At 42.2% G+C, this 23698-nt stretch overlaps 1 protein-coding gene across 9 annotated transcripts in view; it reads right to left on the bottom strand.

Annotated features, from left to right (window-relative positions):
* The window catches only part of mast2 (microtubule associated serine/threonine kinase 2), a 208362-nt gene that overhangs the window by 46605 nt on the left and 138059 nt on the right, over positions 1-23698 (bottom strand). For all 9 annotated transcript variants that reach the window (XM_046048968.1, XM_046048973.1, XM_046048975.1 and 6 more), the window contains exon 6: positions 10986-11077. In XM_046048968.1, coding sequence (XP_045904924.1) covers positions 10986-11077 — 92 coding nt within the window. The remainder of the gene's footprint in view (positions 1-10985; positions 11078-23698) is intronic.

Here is a 23698-nt window from a genome sequence, read left to right as displayed (position 1 = left end):
AAAGAGGAGAGAAGGTCTCAGAGGAGAAATGATAGAAGATGACCAAAGTATCTATGTCTCATATTAATATTGTATAAAAGTATAAAAAGCAGAACACCGGCTTACCGTGGCCCCGGTTTGTGCCTCTCACAAAAAGCTGCTGGTAGCCTTAGCAATCCTGTGCAAAAATGATGTCTACATGAACGAGATTTATTTCTCTTCAGCGGCAGTAAACACAACAGATGGGCCAGCAGATAACTGTGCTGTTTAGGGCTGACAAATAGTAATGTTAACTGTGATGAATAAACCCTATTGAGCATCTGTGTGGCATCCTCCAACAGAAGGTGGAGGAGCGCAACGTCTCTAACACCCACCAGCTCCGCGATGTCGTCATGAAGCAGTGGAAGAGGACTCCGGTGGCAGTGAAGCTCTGGTGAACTCCATGCCCAAGAGGGTTAAAGCAGTGCTGGAAAATAATTATAATAATAACTTTTGTTGCCAGCGGTTTAGACATTAATGCCTGTGTGATGTGTTATTTTGAGGGGACAGCAAGTTTACACTGTTATACAAGCTGTACACTCACTACTTTATACTATACTATATTATAAAATGTTTACACAAATGTGAGGGGTGTACTTACTTTTGTGATACCCGAGAGAGCTGTTCTCTCGGGTATCCACAGAGTAACTCTCTCAATGAGCCATGAATGTGCTTCTAGTTACTGTCTCTAAATGCTCCGCTGAGAAAAATTGAAAAATTGCAACATCCGTAAGTAGTAAAGACATAAAAAGTGTGAATGGGCAATAATGACCCAATCTGACGTACATGAGTTAACAAAAAAGAAAAAATTGCAGCAACAATGGCTTCTTTTATCTGTGCTATTTGTTATATAAGTGGACTGATGCTTTATGTCATTTCAATGAAATGGTAAAAAAAAATCATGCATGGATCAGAAGCGCTTTACCGGTATTAGTCCACATCTATGTCCACTGAAAATGACTTTGACAGAGCAGGTATGTCTGAAACTATCCATATAAATGAGAAACTCCCAAACACAAATAGGCTAACTTGAAGTCAACGTCACACTGAATAATTAAGTGAAAATGAAACTTAATTCAGTCCGATTCTCAGGCTCCACAAAGAGGAAACATCCATAAAACATCTGGGAGCTGACACCCAGAAAATAGATGATCCCCTTCTGAATAAACTTGAGATTTCTTTTTTTTAATAAGCGTACTAACACGTCGAATATTAAAGGCCAGGCTGCTCTTGAGTGTTGGTGTGTAACTAATAATTCAGTGGAGGGGAGACGGCGAGGGTGAAGGGGTGCAGATGGATGGGAGAGGAAAAGCTGTCGGCCTCAGAAACAGGAGGCGATATTAAGCAGTCGGACATTTCCACATCAATTATGCATTTTCCTCAGCAGCACGTCTGGACGGAGCAGAAACTCAAATATTAATACGAGCATTTGCTTTCTGTCAGATGGGAATCTCTGTGGCTGCAGTGCAGAACACGGACGTACTCGAGCGAACACGTGTGTTATTAGTCAAACAGGAGCTTGTTAGCGTCCATCGCACTTGTGTGGAAAGTCTCGAACGTGACCTTGTGTGTTGCGTGGACGCTGCTGAAGTTACATTTAAAAAGACACAAGGGTCTCATCGGGGTTAGTACCAGGCTCAGCCACCGCACTGCCACACTTCATGGCACCAAGTGTGTGTTTATACATTTGTGTGTCGACCATCAGTCAATGTAAGGCTTATTCACAGACAGCAGAATCCATCTGTCTCAGATATATTTGCAGGATAATGTCTCTGTGCTCTCAGGTGTGTGACATGAGTAGTGCGATTAGACAACAAATCGACAGACTTAAAATAAATCGGCATCTGTTTTGAGCAAAAACACCAAATATCCTAAGTTCCAGCCTCTCCAATGTGAGGATTTGCTGCTTGGGCTCTAGGGACTGTTTTTAAGATTTCCTGAATAACCGATGAAAGATTTATCATAATGAAAATAACATTTAGTCGCACTGCTTCTGCATTTTAAGAAGCAGTAGTACGGACCGCATAACCTGACCTTGTTAGCTGTCCCAGATGCTTTCAAACAAGTTCAATTCCAGAGCCAAAAATAAGATACAGCTGCTGTTGTAGCTTGAGATGCGAGATGAAAAGTATCCGATGAGGGAGGAAGACGACGAGTGCAGGTCTAATTGCAGATACATGGCTATTGGCATATATGTCGGCTGATAAGTAACAAGATACTGCCAAAGACGTGTTGACAAACTGCTTCGTCGGACCACGAGGGAGCACAGATTATTTTTCCAACTGCAAAACGCCCCACTCAGTGCTCATCTTGATCACTGAAGAGAAATGCATTTCATAGGTTTCTTAGAAGAAGTATTTTCATTATGTGTCTGTTAGTGGATTATTTAAACTTTCAGCTTCAAAAACATCCTGTATATGTTGGACAAGAGTGGAAACACTCACACAAAGTTACTTCTCACATGTTTTCATCAAATTTTGTGATCAGATGTGTCCTTTGTGAACCTCCGCATCTACAACAGCGGTTTTGAAAGTCTTGTCCTCTAGTCTGCATTTAGCTTGAAGTGAAATAGAAGAAATATTTCCTGTTGACGTTACTGACAAGCTAGTGGTAGCTAGGATTTACCCATGTTTACCCAAACTCAGTTCTGAAATGATTTGTAACCCATCTGTTAATTTGCACGATGCTCAGGTTTCTTTTTTACCCCCACTGGCCCACAGGCAGTCACCTGTCATGGCTGTCATACAGCCAAGCGCCTACTCATAGTCACAGAGGTCATTCCAGCTCTGAAGTGATCCTAGAAACACCAACGTGCCTCATTCCTACCACACACCACAGGCATGTGATGTCCACGGGGGTCCAGGGTGACTTTCAGCATCTAAACATTCCCTGATTGGCTACAGAGAAAACCCGAATCACTCTTGAGATATATTTGAATAATACTTTCCACTTCTTGTCAGGAAAGAAAACTGAACAGTGAAGCCAAGTGAAATGTAAATTACAGCTGAGAGCACCTGGTAGGCAGTCTCATCACAAGAGGTATAGACGCCGCTTTGCTGTCACATTTTTAGAAGGTTTTTATGTGCTGCAAACTGCAGTGACAGTGACCTACTTAAGCAAAGACCAGAAAATACACCAGCGTATGAGTTACATGCAAATGTAATATCTGCTTTGTCTCCTTCAGTCTCGCTGCCTCTCCAGGGAGAGTGTGGTTGGGATAACAAAATACAGCTATAATTGGGGAGGGGGCGGAAAGGGAAAAAAAAAGTCAACAACTTGTATTTCCTCAGGAGTGTGTGACAAGAAAAGAGAAAAGCCCAGATCCTTGCCGTCTTTCTTTTTGTCCCTCATTACAATTACAAAGACGAGCGGCGGCCGATTGTTTGACAGAATTCATCAGAAGTCAGAGCACATAGAGCTGCCAATCATCAGCTAGCCTTCGCCAAATAACAGCTCGCTGTCAGCCAGGAGGAGAGAGGGAGGCGCAGGGTGGGTGGAGAGGACGAAAATGAGAAGATGTAGATGTTGAAAAGGAGAAAAAGAGGACGAAGGGCAGAGGGAAGAAACTGAAAGTAGACTTTATGGAGATGATAGAAGTGGGTGCGACAGAGGAAACGAGACATTTATTCAGACTTTCAACATTTAATAAAAGTCAGTTTTGGAGAGGATTGGTCCTCATCAGCCCTGCAGGATATTAGGCTTTATAGGAATCTCCATTTGATTAGCAGTAAACGGTTGAGTGATTGAAACCATGATGAAATCCGTGATTAGGGCCAGAGCGAGAGATTTAGAGAAGAAGAAGAAAGAAAGCAATTATCTATGTGTAGAGCCGTTCTCTGAGAATGAAGGGAAAGGTTTAATGGCCTCCAGTGGTGCATATAAATCAGTTAGGTAACAGCCAACAGAGAGACACCACAGCCGTGGCTTATAGCTAGATGTTTTTATTAACATTCGTACATTCCTGTGGAGGCAATATCAAACTTAGCATAAGGCTGAAACCACATTTTCTGTAAACATTATTTCACTGTGTAGGTGGTTCTGAAACAACAGGAGCGAACATTAATTAGTGATATTTAATTAGCAGTATTTATTTCCTCAGCGGGGTCGGGGCCACAAAAACACAGGACTGTGAGGCACCATGGCAACACGGCAGCCACAGCAGCCTGCTGGATGGAAGGACGGAGGAGTGTTGCTGCTGTGACCACCACACTACCAGACTCTCACACTTTCTTTTCCCATCTCTAAGGCTGCAACTACCGAACTAGTGTTTTCATTATCCATTCATTTTAATATTTAGTCTACAGATGATATCAGGAAAAAAAAAAAGCACATCACATGTTCCCTGAGCTTAGACTTGCAGTTCATTTGTCTCATTGGAGGTTATATATTTATGCTGAAATCAAACTATGATATATAAAGCATGATATAAGCTTTTCCAACCTGCTTCCACCCACTTAGTCGGCAGCTAAAATTGTTTTTGGCAAAAGCTTTTTTGCTACTTCTATTTACCTGCCTCTTTAAATCTCTTATTAGCTTCAAATTTAAATGTATTGCACATTTTCTTTTTCAACATTTCTCTCTATTTTAATTATCATTAGAAAGAGGGAGAAAGATAGGAGGAGACAGGCAGCAACGGGCCACAGGCTGGATTCAAACCTGGGCCTTTACAGTAAGGACTCAGCCTTGTTTCACCTTTATTGGATAGACCACAGTAAAGCGCACAGACAGCAAACGGGGAGGAGATAGAGTCCGGTAAAGTAAATTACATGTGTCCCGTTTACTTTTAATGGACACATGTAGGGCTGGACGATATGGCCAAAAATGTTACTACGATAAAAAGTTTCATATCTTTCGATATTGATAATTATCACGATAAGTATCAAATAGTTTTCCCCCCCGAGTTTAAAGGCTGATTTTTGTTCCTGAGTGAAAGTTGAAGAAACCTGATGGTTAATTGTGGTTTAAACTTTTCTTTAAAGGTCAACACTTGATGCCAAACAGTGGATCACAACATCACAAATCTGAGACAGAACATTCCAAAAATTTATGATAAAATCAGTAAAATTAAGTCCTAATTCGTGTATGATTCAAGTGAATAAAATCAAACATTTATTGAATATTTTTTGGGCATTTGTTATATTATACACATGTAATATGTTTTACAGTTTCTGTGAATATAATCTAATTAATCTTATTTCCATACTGTACAGACACCTCACTTTGAAAACCGTGTTTTGCATCCTCCTCGCGCTAAATCCATCCAGTCCGACCCAGTTTGATAAATAATGTTTTATGTGGTTCTCGTACGGCGTAACATGAAGACTTCACAGCCTCTCTTCAGGTAGGACACTTGTCTTGAATATGTGTGCACTCCAAATTTAGGTGCGGCTAGCTTAACCACCGTCTCAGAAACGTGTGACAGAAACACTCCAAGCTCTTCAGACCGTTTGTTGCCTTTTCTAAGAAGTCAGCCACAGATGGAGTGGATGTGCTGGAGACAATTCAGCACAACAATGTCTGCAAATGGCCATTTTTGCTTCTTTCTCAGACACTTGAAAATGCTTCCAGACTGCCGACATGTCAACGTAATTGTTTGGTAAAATTTCTTCGATCAAGTGCTTTTTTTTTGCCATTTTCAGCCAATTAATTTTGGTGCATCCCTAATTCTGCCTCGGTTCCTAACTTTCTGCATATGTCAGCTCCCGATTGAACAGCGGTGAGCATTTTACAGTCCATAAAAGACCTGCTACGCCGACCTAACGTCAACTCATTAGTTCCGCAGTACGTCAACAAAGCATGAAGAAGAGATTTCTTCTGTTTCCATCCCTGCACCATTGGCGGACAGCAGCAAAAGCTCCAAAGTTTGGCTTAGCTTCACTAAAAAAGCCCAGTGTTCAACGTGACGCCCCAGATACAGCTAACGCTAACAGTAGCAACGTTTCACGCTCAGGTACAAAACACAGGTGAGCTGACGTTCACCTTTTATACTGAAGGGAAACCAATGATGGTTACAAATGATTCCAATATTTATATATATTTTAGAGATGAGTCCCCAGAGACGCCCCTCTAGTACAGAGCCATGAAGGGGAAGATGAGCGAGGAGGGAGAGGATGAAGGTCACCGATCGAGGTGAGAATCAGAACCGATATTCCATAAGAACTGGATTCAATTAGTAGGACGGGAATCAGAATTGATCAAATTTAAACTGTTCAACTATGGTTTTATAATAAATTTGAATCAGCTTTTGATGAACTATTAAGACTTCATAGGTGTCAAGGTTCAACGATTGGAGCATGAATTATATTTAAAAAAAAAAAAAAAAAAAACATCAAAATGAATTTAAAAAAGGTGAAACTATTTATAACAGCCCTTCACAGCCTCTTCCCTCACATCAGAAGACACAACCAGACTTGATGTGCACTTGTTTTTTGGAGTTACAATAAAATGCTCTAACATTGTTTGCTTGTGAGGAATATTGATGGGAGGGACTGAAAGGCTTAATATAATTTTTTTTTTTTTTTTGCATACAACTTACAATACAATATATTTGTTAGTACAGTGCATGTACTTGTATTTTAAAGTCAAACAATCAGAACTGACTGGATAAAAAGCCATTTTGACAAACTACAAAGTAAGTGTGTGTGTGTGTGTGTGGGGGCGCTGTGACTGACAGGGTGGCGAGTTCCATTATTTCCTGAGCAGGAAATTAGATGTGTGCGACAATCTGTCATCTTAGCACAAATACACACCGAAAATGAGCTCTCTCTCTCTGAGTCAGATATAATTGTCGATATTTTACCATCTTTCCATCTGTCATATCCTTCCTGCCGTCTTTCTCTCCTCCCATTCAGTCACTGTCACCAATCCATTTTTATTCCGTCCCTCCAATCTATATTTTGAGTCTGTCGCTTGCTCCCCTTCAGTCACCATCAATCAATATCACTATTATTAATCTCTTTTCTCTCTCTCTCTCGCTCGCTACCCCTCTTTACATTTGAAGGGTGGTGGGGGCTGAGTGGGTGGGTTGCTGCTGGTGGATTTGGGGGGGGGGGGGTTGTGTGCTTGTCGAACATGCTGTCAAGTGTGTTCGACAAAAATCCTGTCAGCGCACATTTCATCTGTCACCACATCCACACACATACGCAGAGAGCTGTAGCACACACACCAAATATATGCAGACACACATTTCAATAACACGTGTGTGGTGCCTGAGAGAGGACCAAAAGCTGCTTTTTCCTCAGAGGCACTTCAAGAGTTATTTTACAAGGGCTGAAGTCAACAATTTATTTTTAATCAGTGTGCTGAGCATTTTTGTGGAATAATTTATTTGATTTTTAAAAACACTGTGTGAAAACATTCCCATCAACATTTCCTGGAGCTCTAGGCGAGGCCTTCAAATAGCTTGTTTTGTGAGATCAAGAGTTTAAATCCCAAAGATATGCAGCGTACAACGATATCAAACTGAAAAATGCAGCAAGGTAACATGTAACATGTAAGAGGCTGGAACCGAGACGATGATTTGCACTTCTCGCTTGATTAGTGAGCATAACGTCGAGCTGATTATGCAAAACTGTTGTCAAATCATTTTCTATTGTCGTTCGAGTCACTTGGTTAAGTAGGAAATATTAATTAGAGCCCAACCAATACTGCTTTTTGGATCTGATGCAGAAATCGATAGGATAACCACCACATTTTTACATAAATGAAACAAGCATTTTAATAAGGATCTATTAAAGAGGTGGTATTCTGCTAATTTTCAGGTTCAAAATCCTATTTAGAGTTTGTACCAGAACAGGTTTACATGGTTATATTTTTGTCATTCTGCACATTGCTGCAGCTCCTCTTTTCAGCCAGCTCCTCTTTTCAGCCTGTTTTAGCTACGGAGTGATACATCTTGTCTCTAAATGATCTTTGTTGGGAGTTGCACATGCTCAGTTCCTACTTAAGGACTACCAGCCAATCAGAAGCAGAGAAGGGCGGGTCAGCGAGAAGCCGGTAAACAGCTCGGGTTCAGCCGTACGTGTTGCAGACCGGCTTGGCAACACGGACTGGAGCGAGAGTTTCAGAGCGGTGAGTTATTAATCTGTATCCATAAAGTTTTAACTGAGCTCTGTCTCTACATCACAGGAACAACTTTATGTCCACTGACTGCCTGGAGGGTAGCTAGTGTTTGGAAAGGAGAGGAGAGCTGTGTGCTGCAGCTCGCTGTTTTTCCACCGCTGTTTTTGTGTGCGTGTCGGACTAGCCGCTTGGCGAGCGTTGTGACACGAAGCGGCTGGACTACAAACGAGCTGTTTTCAGGCAGTTCAGAGTTTTCTGTGGGAGATGTGAACTCCCTTTGGGCTGGACTTTGGGCTTTTTCCACTTTGCAAACATGTTACATGCACAAAAAAGATATATAACGCAATAAAGGAGAGGGGGAAAAAAGCCACAAAGCATAATACCACCTCTTTAAATTTAAACTTTAAAGAGTTGTGACCAAGATGTGTACAAGTAGGGCTTGGCGATACAGCCAAAAATCTTATCACGATAATAACATTTCATATCATTCGATATTGATAAATATCAGGATAAATCAAATCAAGTCAAATCATTATTTTTTTCAAGTTTAAAGGCTGTTTTTTCTCCTGAGTGAAAAATGAAGAAACCAGATGGTTAATTATGGGATTAAATGTCCTTTATGGCCAGAATGTGACAAACACTCAGTGTTTCACATACGTTCATTTATTTGTGGCGACCTGCCGAAATATCAACACTGACCGCCACATATTGATTGTTTTTTTTTTTTTACTAGGCCTATTTAAGCACATCCTCTCGTTAATCCCTCTCTCTCCCTCATGAACACAGTCCAACACAACGCTATCAATGTCAGAAACCCAGCTTAAATGCAGCTGGGTTTTCAAAGCTAGCACGCTGTATATAGGTGATAGTCAATTTCGACTGCACTTAGTCGAAGCCCTATGTACAAGTTGAACAATAAACATTATCAGTAGGGCTGTTGCAATAACCGTGAAATTGAAATACCACGCTATTGGCCAAGCAATGTTCATTCTTTCTTGCTTGTCACTTCAGTGTGTGTGAAATTAAAAAATTAGTGGTTCAAAAAATTCAACAAGCGGAAAGAGCTATGTAACTGTAATTACTAAATTACTAATTAAATTAAAGCTTCAAGCAGCGTTGGGCGGGCCCTCGCACTAGTAGCACGTCGAGGTGTGAGGCGGCCGCATTTCAGATTCTGGAGCTCTGCCGGCGCGGCTGTGAATTTGCCACGCGCTTCGGACGCTGCACAAATGTGTTAATCATGACTTCTTGTGTCTCCTTTGTGGTGCTATGACTATAACTGAATATTGGCATGTAGATGTGTTCGGGGCGGGACTGTTATCAAGCACGTAAAGTTTGGTGCAGATGTGAGCATGTAGACTGAACTTACAACAACTTCCACCGGACAATTTCATACTTTCTAAAGAAGACAAAACAGTTCTCTTGTCTGTGCGTGAGGCGGCGACTAATCCACCCCAGACTCACCTTAAAAAATTACGGAGTTTTGCGAGTTGTTGATTTAGGGGAAACTATATTTGTTGTGAAACGCTGTCTACTATAAAATCGTTATTATTGATCCCCTCTTGTAAATTTGGCAAATGAAATGCATGACGTTATTCCTTTCTTTGTATACAGTATCAGTTTGTCCCGGGGTGTTGCAGTGCTGCCGTGAAAGCTGCTCCGGCACTAGACAGCAGATTAGCTGCTTATCAGGGCGTGATTTCAGTGGAACTTTCTGTTGCTGCAGCAGAAACGTTCATTAAGATGCATTTTTGAAAGCAGTATTTATTTCATTGTCTTGACTGTTAATTAGCACGTGCCTAAAACAACCTCAGGTTTAATTTAAAGGCTAATAGCTAAATGAGAGGCACTGTGTCATTTTGCGATTCATAATACGAATAGTCGATTATTCGTTTCGATAATCGATAGATTAATCGCCTATCAAAATAGTCGTTAGTTGCAGCCCTACTTTAGTTATAACATCACTACAGTGCAGGAAGGTGGTAGGTGAAAGTAACGATACAGCCATGAGCGAAAAAGACACGGTCAAATTAAAGGAATGATTTTGCTCTGCAGCGTTGTGTAACTTTACTAGCCCAGCGGCTACCTTGCTAAGACCATAAAGCTGCAGTTAGCGGCTCGCTGTGCAGTGAGGTGAGATCCACAGACACACTAATACCGTAAACCGCGCTGTTGAGCCACATCAAATCACCATGGGGGATATTATTTTACTGCGACAACCCTAACTGTCAAGATTAACTCGGCCATGCTATGCCAACACATTGGTGAGACGCCAGCAGAAATGAAAATATGAGTTTGTCCAGAGCTGAATTGATATGATTTGTTATACCCACATGCCCCTATCTATCAATCAATTCAAAAAGAGTAATAAGAGGAAATAGAGCTGAAATAGAGTCTCGGCAGGCGGGCACAGCCGGAGTTCATTCTCTCGTGTAGCATCATCAAACACAACACACTCTCAATTTACACAATACATCCAACCTACTTTTTAAAAAGCTGGACAATCTGGGAGCAGCCTGTGTATTAATCCAGGCAATCAAATATCCGGCCGTGCGGCGCTCAGTGTGCAGTCTGAGCTGTTAATTGAGCTTTGTTGGTGTGTTGATAGTAAACAACACGACTCCATGTAACACACCTCACCTGCTGTCACTACACACCTTCAGTTAATAAGGATTATTCTTTCGCTGTCGGTTATTTGTCAAGTATTGCTATGCCACCAACGGGGACTAAAGATGGTTCTTCTGTCTGTCCAACACTTTGGTCCCGAGTGAGACGTCTCGACTGCTGGGGCTGACTGCTATAAACACTGTGGATATTCATGGTCCCCACTGCTGATATCAAGGTAATGGTATTATTACATCGTATTGGCGTGTCAGAGGAGGTGCACGCGAGTGTGTTTGTATTACCTGTGTGTCCATGCAGAGGAGAATGGGGTCGTGGCAGGGTGGGGGACGTGCTGGACGTCACGATCAAGCTCTTCCTGTTGCTGGTCCGACAGCTGAGGACAAAAACCAAATTCATCTCAATCCAAGTGCACATTTTAAATCACTTACGTCCAAATTACAACTGTATTATAGTAACATCTGTGTCCACCAAAGAAGTTTTTTTATCAGCTGAAAACGCCACCTGCTCTTCTGAAAACGGCTAGCTGGGAACGCTAGGGTGCATTTTTTCCCGGCTGAGACGCTGTGGTCACCACAAAGTACGTAGGCCAATTGCTCTGCATGAATGTAGAGCGAGGGGACAGACTCGCCATATGTGGGTCCATGAGATTTTGCAGTTGACAGTTTTCAACTCTCGGTCTGTCAGCGCAGCCACTGTCTATTAGTGCACTCCCCGGAGAAATACTGTCAAATTTGTTGGAAAAAGCGATCTCAGAAAAAAGCAGACAGTTTTGCAGTTGCATTATACATTTGAAGGTTGTATTCAGGCTGACTCAGACTGACTCGAACGGTGAAGCTAAAGCCTACCGATCACACAGTGCAAGTGAACCACCGCCCCCCAAACACTGTTCCTGTACAGCTGGTAGACCTCTGTTCATTATTAGAACAGTAGGACTTTATTACGTTACATTCAGTAGGAAGTTAGCTAGTGTTAGCTAACTAGCATTACATTAGGAACAATCCACAGCCGACATTATTCTGGATTTATTTTAGGTTTTGGAAAGAGAATAAATCGTACTTCTCCTTTCAGCCTCTGTTGTAACTATTACAAGACGCCGCAGGAACAGCGTTTAAACAGATAACATAAAAAAAGCTAGAAAATTAGAGTCAATGGAGCGCAGCTGTGAAAGTGTCGGACCTCAGTCAGAGCGAGAGCTATACTGCGCAGTGATTGGCCTGCTGTGTATTTGGGGCGTGGCTTAGTGAAGGGTCAATTGAAAAAAAAAAAATAAAAAAAAAAAAAGACGTTTGCCTCAGGAAAAAACGCTTTAGAGTTTCAAGGAGCTTTTGTGATGAACCACACACAGATTTCCAAATAACAATTCAGCTGGCTTCTCTGAATGTTACCAAGCCTTCTTTTGGCATTTCTCCACACTGACCTGGAAAGTTAACAGCCACAGCCACTAGTCACACACACACACACACACACACACAGGGAAAACACACACTCTCATATCAGTAATTTGTGCCGGTTCCAAAAATGGCCAAACATCCCGTGCAGCTCTGCGTCGATAACAGCAGGTGTCCACTCTGGCTGTCAGACACACATCTGATCACACACATTACACAGTGTGTGTGTGTGTGTGTGTGTGTGTTTTGATTTCAAACACGCGCTGCTGGTGAACTCACAGATGTTACAGTTCCACTGAGGCGAGAACTGCTCCCCACACTGCGCGTCCTTCACACCAGAGGACATTGATGACACGCATCAGACAGCTGCAACCCATACTTATTTTAAGTTAAGCAAAATACAAAAGTTTTGTTTGTCTACATTTGCTTTATGTAAATGTTCACAGATGTTTACTTCCTGCAAGTATGCTGTGGCCTTTTTGCGTAGCAAGAATAACATTACGTAGGAGATTAAGCACTCCATCAGTTTCTAAAGCCTCTTTTCCACTGCACGGTACCAGCTCGACTCACCTCGACTCGACTTTTTTGGTATCCATTGTGGAAAAGTTGTACTTGTACCTGCTACCAGGTCCTTTTTTTCTAACCTCCGTCGAGGTTCCAAGCGAGCTGAGGCGATACTAAAATGTGACGTGAAAACACAGCAGACTGCTGATTGGTCAGAGAGAATCGTCACTGTTCACTGCATCCTCACTGCACGCAGCAGACAGAGGCCAGCAGCAGAAAGTTTTATATTTTATAATATTCCTACGTTATTTCATCACTAAATCCACCTTTGAGAAGTTTTGAGGTGACAGTTTTACGAGAAGTGATGGCGGAACAAAAATGTGCTTGAAAGTTTTCGGAGTTGAGGAGCACCGCAAGTGGCGTAGCGGGGGAAGCCTGCGCCGACCCGCGCGAGGAGCTAGCGTGGCTGGCCAGCCGCCCGCTCACAGAGCCCTCTGGTCCCGCCGTCACACAGACCGCTGCAGCAACAACGGCAGAGGAAAACACAGCTGGAAGGTTTTCATGCATCACGGCAGTTGTGTGTGGCGTCACTATGACGACCAGCTATATTGAGGGGTACTATCTCTGGGTACTATCTGCAATGGAAAACGGAGGACGGCCAAACCGAGGCGAGGAGAGTTGAGCCGGTACTGGTAATGGAAAAACGGCATAATAGAACTGAATGGACAGTTAATCTTATTTGTCACAGATCTTCAAAGTCCCTTTAATAAACAATGGCATTTTAATAACACAATATTCACAGATAACACCGTCAGCTCTTTTAATCCGCTGTCGCAGTTCTCTTTGGACAAACTTGATCTTTTATTTCCATAAGGGTTTTGATGCACACATCTAGACATGTTGTTTTTAGGTTTTGTCTGATGTTTTGTTGGCGTTTGATCGTGAGAGAAACAACATTTCAGCTGAAATAATATAAGACATTAGACTAGAAATGGGTTTTTGGTTTTGTCAGTAATTTGAGCTTTTTGAAATCATCCCTTCTCTTCATTTCCACTGGAGTGTTACATTAGAAAATGTCGATTCAGGCTCCATCGCTAATGGCTGAACAGTCATTATGAGGTTGATCCTGCAGTGAAATGGTTGAGCTCCCCTCTGGGGATGAGATTACTGTGTGTTTGTTGTTGTGTGGGTGTGTGCACACACACACTGCTGTAGACAAGATGCTTGTGGAGAAAAGAGCAATCTGCTTTAAAGCTGCGACATCTGTCCCCAGACAGAAGGAAAGAGGAGGAAATGAAGCGGCAGTCTTCACACCTAACAGCTCCAACACACCCACAGGTCGAGCTCACAGGATTTTTCCCCTCTTTGTTGTTCGCTCTGAAGCTCGCCGTGTCCGTAATGACTCGAGACGAGGTTCGTAACACTCAGAGGAAATGACATACGGAAGAGGCGTCTGTGATGAGGCCTCTAGGTACACATTGGGATGATGTCTTTCTAAAGTAACACATTTCTACAGCTGCCACCTCTAATGCCCAGAACACGCCGGCAGAACGAGATGCAAGTTAAGACAGATGACATTGTTATTTTCAATGTACACCGTCACAACTTCAATGAAGTCGGGGAACCCGCTGTATCCAAAAGATGTTCTCCGGGGATCTATTCTGAGTCCTGTGCTGTTCACCGCATATAATGGTGACACTGTATCACACTAATGAAAGTACCCATCTCTATGCCTCATATTGTAACGCTCACTCTAGACAACAACTGCAGCTTGATGTTTGTGATTCTCAGTCATCCACTTAATCAAACACCACACCCCTGTGTTTTTTTAAACCCAAGTACACGCCAAGACAGATACTGGTCCACCCGAAAGGCCGCACACCCAAACACAAGAAAAGCAATCTAGTGTATGCTGTCTAATGCAGTTAGGAATGCACAGACCTGTATATTGGGGAGACTGAACAACCACTACGCAAAACACATGGCTCAACGCCAAGACCCAGCAGTTTCCCATCATGTGAAGGACGGGGGACACTCTTTATATGATAACGATGTGCATGTGTGTGACAGATGGTTTGAAAGAGGAGTGAAAGAAGTGATTTACACCAGAATAGAGATGGGGTGAAGGTCTGCAACACCACTTATCCCCCACCTACAGTGCTGTCCTATCATCCCTTAACAGGAGTTTGAACAAACTCTCACATTTGGCCTCTTGTGACAATGCCGGTCGTTAAGACTCACGCGACCACAACAAAGACAACGAGTATCTTCAACTAAGTCCTGTTGCCCGTTAATCGCGATGAGACTAAGGACAGATAACATGTTTTAATTGTGTTAATCGCATGGCAACTGTTCTTATTTTATACCCTCACTGGTGCTGTTACCAAAGAATCTTTGCTATAAAGATCTTTGGCTGTTACCATTTTGACCCTTGGATGCACCCTTACTTGGTGTCATGCTGCAGCCATGGAGATAAACAACAACAACAACACAGTCCAGAATGGCGTGTGTTGCTTTAAGAAACTCCCAGACGGCTCCGTTGACAAGTCAAAAGCAGTATGCACCTTGTATGCAGTGCATGTCATTTACATTATCGTTGCTGGGCACAATTGTTGCACACAAGTAAATGCTATCTCATTGGTTTCAACTGAACTACTATAGTATTTAGTTTGTTATGCACTTTATAATAATGTGTGTACATTTTGTACAAGCACTTTTGCTGTAGAAGTTTTGAAAGCAAGCTTAAGGAAGATTGTATTTCTTTAGACATTGATTGTTTTACCTCAGTCTCGTTGCACTTCTTTTGATTTGAAATAATCAAATAAATCTAAAAGTCAAGTTCATAAAATAACTTTGAATTAATATTTGATTTCTAATCAAGATACACTGGTAAGAATCGCTATCATTGTTAATACAGACTTAAACAGTTAAGAGATGATAATAATAATAATAATAATAAACAACAACAATAGAATTTTAATCATGTGATAAAAGATGCAAGATGCGCTTAATCGTGATTAATAAAAAATTCATCGTTTGACAGCCTTAATTTTAACCTGGATAACGGCAGTTTGACTTTAACAATATCCAATGGACACTTTTTAATCCGAAGCCCTTTTAAATGCAGATAAAACCACATTTATGTTGGAGGAATGAACAACCCACTTTCAAAATTGTCACACTTAATTTCAATTGTATTTATCAAGTTTATGAATATAAATATGTACTCTTTAGAACATTAAGTACTAAGCTATAAAGGCTGAGGTTTAGCTTAAAGGGCCTCGTTTCCTTGATCAAGATGAATACATGTGTAAGTTTTGGATAATTGCACTTCTTTGTTTCCTGTTGTCATGGTCACCGGTTGTCATTTGTCATATTGATTAGTTGCCACGCTTCAAGAGGACAGACACCAGAGGATTTAAGTACAGGAAAAAGAAGAAGAGTCGCATGCTGCGGATAGTCGTGATGGATAAAATGGTAGCAGTAAATCCTAAAGTTTAGTTTCTCTCCGTGTCTATTATCTGTTAACCTAATAGAACTGACACCAGTGTTTAAATTATGGAGGAGCTAACAGGACTTAAAATCCCTAAAAATACTGGGCTCCCTCAGAAGCAACAAACATTTAGTGGTTCTGGACACGTGCGGGCTGTTATCATGTGTTGTTGTGTGCACATTTTGTGTAGTTCTAGGGCGGTGTTTGGCTACCGGACTGCACCTCCCGACAGCAAGTTCGGTTCGTCATAATTTCCGCCGTTAATAAAGCTGAAAATTCTGTCAGTGTGAAAACATCCTAAGGGAAGAAACCGACACACACATGCACTGTTGGACTGGCTCTTGCGGCGATGCCACACTAACAGAATGTGCGTGTTGTGATAATTGGCCCATCAAATCTGCTGGCTGTAATTATGTAGCCGTGTAGTGGAGTGTTTCTGACAGGCCGAACCTGCCTGGATGATCACAAGACGCACAAAGCGATTGAGGCTGAAAGTCTTTGCTACAGTAATGTGATCAATGTGACATCTCTGTTTTAGGTTTGTCTTATTGGATCTCTTCATCTTTGACGTTTGTGTGCTCTTCTATTTCTACGGAGCAGTTTGACTTTTAGGCTTTAAGTTTAAGGATATGTTTGGAGGTCCTCGCTTTTTCAAAGGGCTGTTTCAGGATTAGGTTTAAGAAGAAAAGCATCAGAATAAGGTTTGGGTAAAGGTTAGGGGCAAGATAATGTATTATGCTTGTGCATATTGTGTACGTGTTTATGTGTGCATGTGGGGAATATTAAGTGTTTGATCTATGGCAGGCTTGCATCTACTTCACATACCCACCTGAGAAATAATTACTGCATGCCTTGTAGATATGCCATGCTGTGAACGTGTATGTGCGTCTCCTGCCATCTGTTGAGATGTGCAGCATCAGCAGTTTGAGCAAAGCATGGGGTCTACACATACAAACAAATACACACCTGTATGAGGGATGAGCTGCCATGTTGGATATTCAGTGATGTGTGTTTATGGAATTTCTTCATCTTACACAAAGACACCGATTCTAGTCATAATTACCTCTTTCCTAAACTCTTTTTTACGTAGTTCTGTTGAGTTTGTAAGCATATGTTGATTTTCAAAGACATTTCCTTGAATGAAACACAAGATTTCAATGGAATTTTACTCTCTATTTGTTGAATTTATGCTCCCCTGCAGACAGATTTTACATTTTTGCATCATTGGAGTGGACCTGCTGTGCAATGACTAAAGGACTCTTTATCTTACACTAATAATTAAATGGAATTAATTAACTTGAAGTGTACCAATTGCAAACTGCCTCTATTTCCCTATTATATTTGCAGGAAATCCTCTGTGAAAATACAGTTGTGTATCAGTTCCTTTCTATGAAATTATGCCAATCGGTTGTCAGACTAAGCTTTTGCTGAAGAGACATTTTGACTTTGACATTAGAGAAAAGGTCAGGTTGGACTGAGCAAAAGAACATACAAAAACATACAGAAAGGAAAGAAAATGATGCATGAAAATAACCCAAAAGAGGAGAGGAGGACATAAAGAAGAGACTCCGAGCCTGCAGCGCAAACCGTGAGTCCCACTGAGACTAAAGCACCTCTCAGTATGTGTAGGTTAATTTACAGCGACTGTCGCTCACTCTGCTGCTGTTCAACGCCTAATGAACAGAGCTCAGTGGCTGCCTTATGAATACGGATTTACATCTGAGCCTGTCCATCGAATGCACCTGTCAAATGTCTGAGGATGAAACGAGGAAGGGAAGGAGCTGAAGTTGGAGTGACTGTCTGTAATAAAGACAAGTAGGAGACGATATGATAAAAAGAATACTCCAGATTTTAGACACCTTAATGACTTTCTGTCTGGGTTGACAATGGAAAGAGGAAGCAGGAAAACTCCACTGAGTCACAAAAGGTTGACACATCACCAACATTAACTCACCGCCTACCTGTTTCTGACTTTTATACGCAAATGAACCTGCTGCAGACGGCACAGCAGTTTCTCTCCCTGAGAAACACAGGCTTTCTACTTTCTTTCTCCTGTAGGCATTTTGGATCCCTGCTGGGAAACATGTTTCCATTATGCAGAACTGACTGAAGGCACATTTCTGTGCGAGTGTGTATGTAAAGTGTGATTGCGAGTGCCTCTCATCACTATCAAAACAACGGCCTGTCGGGTAACAGCATAGTTACTGAGCGCTGCAGATGAACCACCACTGCTCAGTTTCATTACTCTGTTTTACCCAGGCGAGGCCAAGCACATTTTCTGTAAACTTAGATCTTATTTTGGTAGCTGCCCATCATTGATATCCAATTTGACAATGCTTTCAGTCCACTTACAGATTACAGAAATAGTACCGAAACATACAGTAGGTATTTGCTTTCTCCCCAAGTAAGTCCAAAGTTCAAAATACAACTGCTAACACCTCATCGATAAACATTTTTTTATATCGGGTGTTTAATCAGTGCATAAACCTCTAAAAGGTTTCAGAGGTAGTTATGGGTCGATAAGTTGACCACGTGCAGCTACCTGGAGTCTTGTCATCACAGTGAGGTTGACACGGTTTCGTACAATCGTGAGAGACACCAAAACCAAAACCGGAGCCAAGCGACCTCAGATGTACCCGGAGATGCTGCACAGCCTACACTGTTGTTTGTCAAGCAATAGTTCCTCCTAAAGCCACAAATTGTCATTAAACAAACTAGATACAACATGCTAGTTAGTGAGCTTTAGGGGTGTTGATATGTGTATGTCTGTACGCCCTGACTCTACTTAACACACAGATTTTAATATTGATCTTCCCACCTCACTGTCTGAAAGAAATGAGTTTCTTTCCCAGAATTGCGTGGGATATTGAACAATATATTATATTTATAACATTTTGAAGTTTGTGGAATTTATGTGCGGTACTCGGGAGAAACAACAAGACAAGATGGTAAAAATGGAGGAGCTGGCGAGTATGTTTAAGTGTTTGCACGTGTGTGTTTACTCGTGTTTTACCTGCAATATGAGCAGCTGCATATAACCTCGCAGTGTAATAACTTTGCTTCTGTAAAACTCATAAGACACACAGTCAGACATACAGTGATGACGGCAGAGATAGTGGAAAGTAGCGATGAGCAAACAGCTGTGTGGGCGTTAAACTAAACTACCTGACACACAGAGCACACACAGACTCCTGACAGCAGGTGGGTGTATGTGGATAAGACCTACAGCTAAACTCATTTCCCACAGTGCACTCAATAATGTTGGTCTGAGGGTTACAGCCACCACAGGAAATCAATGTAACGGCCCACACCAGATCACGTGTTTTCTGCTAATTCCCTTGATTCTCATGGTCTGTTGTGAGTTAGAGTCAGTAGCTAACAGGGTTAACGCCATTAAAGAAAACCACAAAACAAACAATAAGAGATGCTTAGTTTTTTACAAATCCACATATGAAAATAAAGACCTGTTGTTAACAGGACTAAAAAATCTGTCTTAACTTTTCATATTTATATCGACTTATTTTAGACTTTTGTAAAATGATCGACTACATGTGACTGTTTTTTATCCTTTAAGTTTATAAGTTTTATTCTCTGTGTGACAGAACAGATGATGATCGTGGTGAGGAGAAAGTTTGCAAGTTTCTCAACACAAATCAGTCCAGTTAAACTGAAATATAGTACATTTATTCTACATGCTGGCTGCATTTATCAGGAGGTGCATGTTTGCTAAAGGGGCAAGCCAAACGCACAAAGCCTCCATATGAAGCTGGAAGGCAGAAATCAACCTTTGGCCCTTCTAAAGGCTGGAACATGCTTCTCCAGCTGCACATCAGTTCACATTTGTAGCAGATTACTTTTATTCTTGTATGAATATATCATTAATGTCTCCTGTTCTGTTCCAGTGTACAATTTGGGACCCGCTCTCCAACAGGAAGTCAGGCCAAACACTTAGCTTGCAAGCTTCTGTAACCTACAGTTACCTACTCGCACCCTTCGCTGTGTAGGCCCGCGCAAGAGTATCCTGGTTGTGATAAAACAAATTGGACAGTGACAAATGAGAGAGGACGGAGCTTTGTTCTTCTAAGCCCACTAAGGTGATGTCTACATCTCAGACATATTGACTTTGCCTTTCACATTATGTTATATTAAAATCAAAGCAGACATTCCATATTTGTATTTTCATCATGACATAGAAATGCAAATGCAAATTTCCTGTATTAGAAAGGCTGTGAAAATTAGCTTGACGGGTGGAGCAGCTGTGGAACAGTGGTTCTGAAGACAACATCAGAAAATAGCAAAAGAAATGATGGGAGATTTAAGAATTACTATACTCTTATCTGAATGTGATAACTGATGTTTAAGGGGAGGATGCCGTTCTCTTCCAGCCCTTCAGGAGACCATTTGTCTGCACTAGTGATGAATATGTTTTGTCCTGATTACAGCTCAAGAGAAAGAAACGTCTCCATCCACACCAACCCAAAAACTGCCAGAGCCTGTTGCTATGCCGGAGTCCCCCCCACCCCCCACCCCCCACCTCCCTTCACGACCTTTTTCTTTTTTAACAACACTGCCGGAAGAAATCTGTGTGTGTTTGTGTGTGGGGCAGCCTCCCCTGTTATTACAGCGAGGAGGAAGACAGTTGCTTCTTCAAAAGCGATAAGTACAGCTCTGCCTCTCTTTTTCCTGTGGGAGCAGCCACTTCTGGCTCTGACTGACAGTGACTGAAGTGGACAGGTGAACTTGAGGGAACGACAGAAAAGTGAAGTAATGACGACATATTGTTGCAAAAAAAAAAAAAAAAAAAAAAAACGTCAAATCACACCTTGCAACCGGGACTTGCATCACAAACACTTAAATTTGTACGCAGATAGAGGAAATTTAATAAAAAGAACACAAACAGCAGCCCTGGGATACATGCCAGCAGTGTTACATCTGGCAGTAACCCCCGTTCAAACACAACACACGCCGAGTCAGACAGAGCGTCCTGTTTATCCATCAAAAGACAAATCCAGTTAGCTGACCTTCATGTTGGAGCAACTCCTGCTGAGCATCTAAGACCTGCAAAGAGGAGGAGGAGGAAGAGAGAACAGAGGATGCGAAGGATGGAGCGGCAGAACAGGAAAAAACTAATGGAGACACAAACATGAAAGGAGGGGTGGAGAGGAGAGGAGGAAGATGCAGACTAATAAAAGAGCACTACCTCTTGGAGCGCCGCAGCATGCTTCTCTCAGGCAGTGAGAAATTGGAGAGCACCGTCCAGAAGGAGTCAGACATGCTACCGCTAGCACGCGACCATCGCTGTGACACGGAGACGCTCGGCAGAGGACGTGGTCAGCAAACAGACGCTGGCTTCCACCTGTCACACCGGCGAGAGCGAGTGCGTGCGAGAGCCGCTCTTCCCTCCCTCCCTCCTTCTCTCTCTCTCTCTCTCTCTCCCTCTCTCTCCCCCCTCAGCGGTGCCGCCTCCCTCCCCGATGCTCTTTTCTTCTTCTCACCTCTCTGTTTCGGAGAGGAGCTCTTATTGACTTATAATAAGTAGCGGAGCGGGGAGCGGCCGGTTATCAGATATAACAGATGTCTCATTCTACCGATGAATTGCATCAGTGATATTTACTCATTGATAACCCTGGTGTGAACACAGCTGGCTGCTGTTTCCTTATGTTTAAGTAAATGTTGTCTGTGCAAACACGGTGCCATACCGTATTCCTTTATCATCTCTGGGTGTATTAGACCAATTCGGACAATGTTGATAACAAGGTGTGGATTTTTATATGAATTTTGACATTTAATCCACTTGATTGGCCAAAAGCAAACCTTTCCTAAAAATGTCACCACAGAACGATATATGTATGGATATTGCGCACACATATACTGTGACAAAGGATTTTGTCACAGTATAGCCCAACCTGGAACCACCTTGATCGCTCAGGAACTGGAGTTGACTATCCATTTTTTTCACAGTAACAAAAGCAAATATCAGAGAAAAGTCAGAAAATCCTGACCTATCTTGTAATATTGTGCTTTTTTTTTAAACAAAACCCCTCAGATTTAACTTTCAGCCCATTGAGGCAGCATCACCTGAGTTTCCACCTCTGCATGTGTCCTTTACATCCACTGACTACAACAGGAGTTGCACAACAACAAAATATGCAACTAACTGATGCTGTTTCATTTTGTTTTTAAAGTTATATGTCAAACAATGTTTTTTTTTTAATCCATTTTCAGCCTACTTTGAACAATCTTCACAGTTCTTCAGAGATACTCAGCAAAAGGCACTTTTAGTTTCTGATTTAGCTCCCGAGGCTCTTTTGTACCTTGACCTATTTAAATAAAAATAGCTATGTGAAGGTACATCAAGCCAAGTTGCATGTTGGGACAGTGGGCGCCATCTTGTGAGGTAGGTGTTCTGTTTACCTGTGAGCCTCCTGGTTACAATTAACTTGATTACATTTTATTTAGTGTGGCCAAAAAGTTGTTTAAATCAAGAAAGGGGACCTTAACAAGAGAAATTCAATACCATTGCCAACAAATGGCATTTAGACAAACTAATAAACCATAAACAACACAGATCCACATGACTTGGCAGCCCGAGACTGGATTCCAGACCCATACGCACAACACAACACAAAGACCTGCTCACTCACAAGCTGGCAAACTGCAAATTTCAGATGACACTTCTCTTTCTGGCCCAATTACTAAACCAAACAAAATGCACAACTTTAAAAAACATTCAGCTATGATATCGCTAAGTAGCCAGAGCATCCACTGTACGATTTTAGAAGTCTTCTTGTTTAATTCCAAGTCACACTGTAAGAATAAAACGAATGCGATGTAAAGCCACAGCTCACGATTTACATGCTCACACTGTAACGTCCAATTGTCAGCCACCACCTGAGCGTTCACACCATCGACGATGTCATGAAAGATTAATTTGAAAGCTCTGAAGTTGGAAGAAGTTTGTTTCTGGCAGAAACATACTGCCTTGATCATCTGTGCCATCCTGTGTGCCGAAGAGAGGCGACGGTGAATTTTCATTAGGTGGCGTGGAAGACGTGGACAGTGTTGCGTGTCCATTTCACAGAGAGAAGTGGAGGTAAGCGAGCTACGTTTTACTGTCTGGATTGTTAACTTGACAGCTAGCGTCGTGTAGCCATGGCACTTTCAGAAGCTTTCATAACTTTGCCGTGAAACGGGTCAGAAACGAGTATGAGCCCAGCTTTACACTCCTAAGTGCATGTTTCCTGGGGTCACCTGACGAACACACGGCTCATCTGTGGCGTTCGCTGGTTCCTCTCAGAGACCTTTCAGCCGAGCAGAGTCTTCTGCTTGAACGTGAATGTTGACAAAAACAGAAGCTCGGTAAATGGAGCAAACAGAAGACAACACACACTTAGACAGGAACAGCTGTGTTAGGAGGCGACACAGCACGTCTCTTACCTCCAGAGGAAGGGGTTTCCTCGCTGGTGAACGGGGGCTGACAGAGGGCCATCGGAGGAACAGAGGGAGGGAGAGGAGGAGGAGGAGGAGGAGAAGGGGGAGAGGGTGACAACCGGGGGCTGAACGACGGAGGGATGAAAGGAAGTGGGGGACAGCAGGTGCTGGAGGAGGC

The sequence above is a fragment of the Micropterus dolomieu genome, linkage group LG05 (assembly GCF_021292245.1).
Source record: "Micropterus dolomieu isolate WLL.071019.BEF.003 ecotype Adirondacks linkage group LG05, ASM2129224v1, whole genome shotgun sequence".
Lineage (NCBI taxonomy): Eukaryota > Metazoa > Chordata > Actinopteri > Centrarchiformes > Centrarchidae > Micropterus > Micropterus dolomieu.
This window is presented reverse-complemented; position numbering and strand designations above follow the sequence as displayed.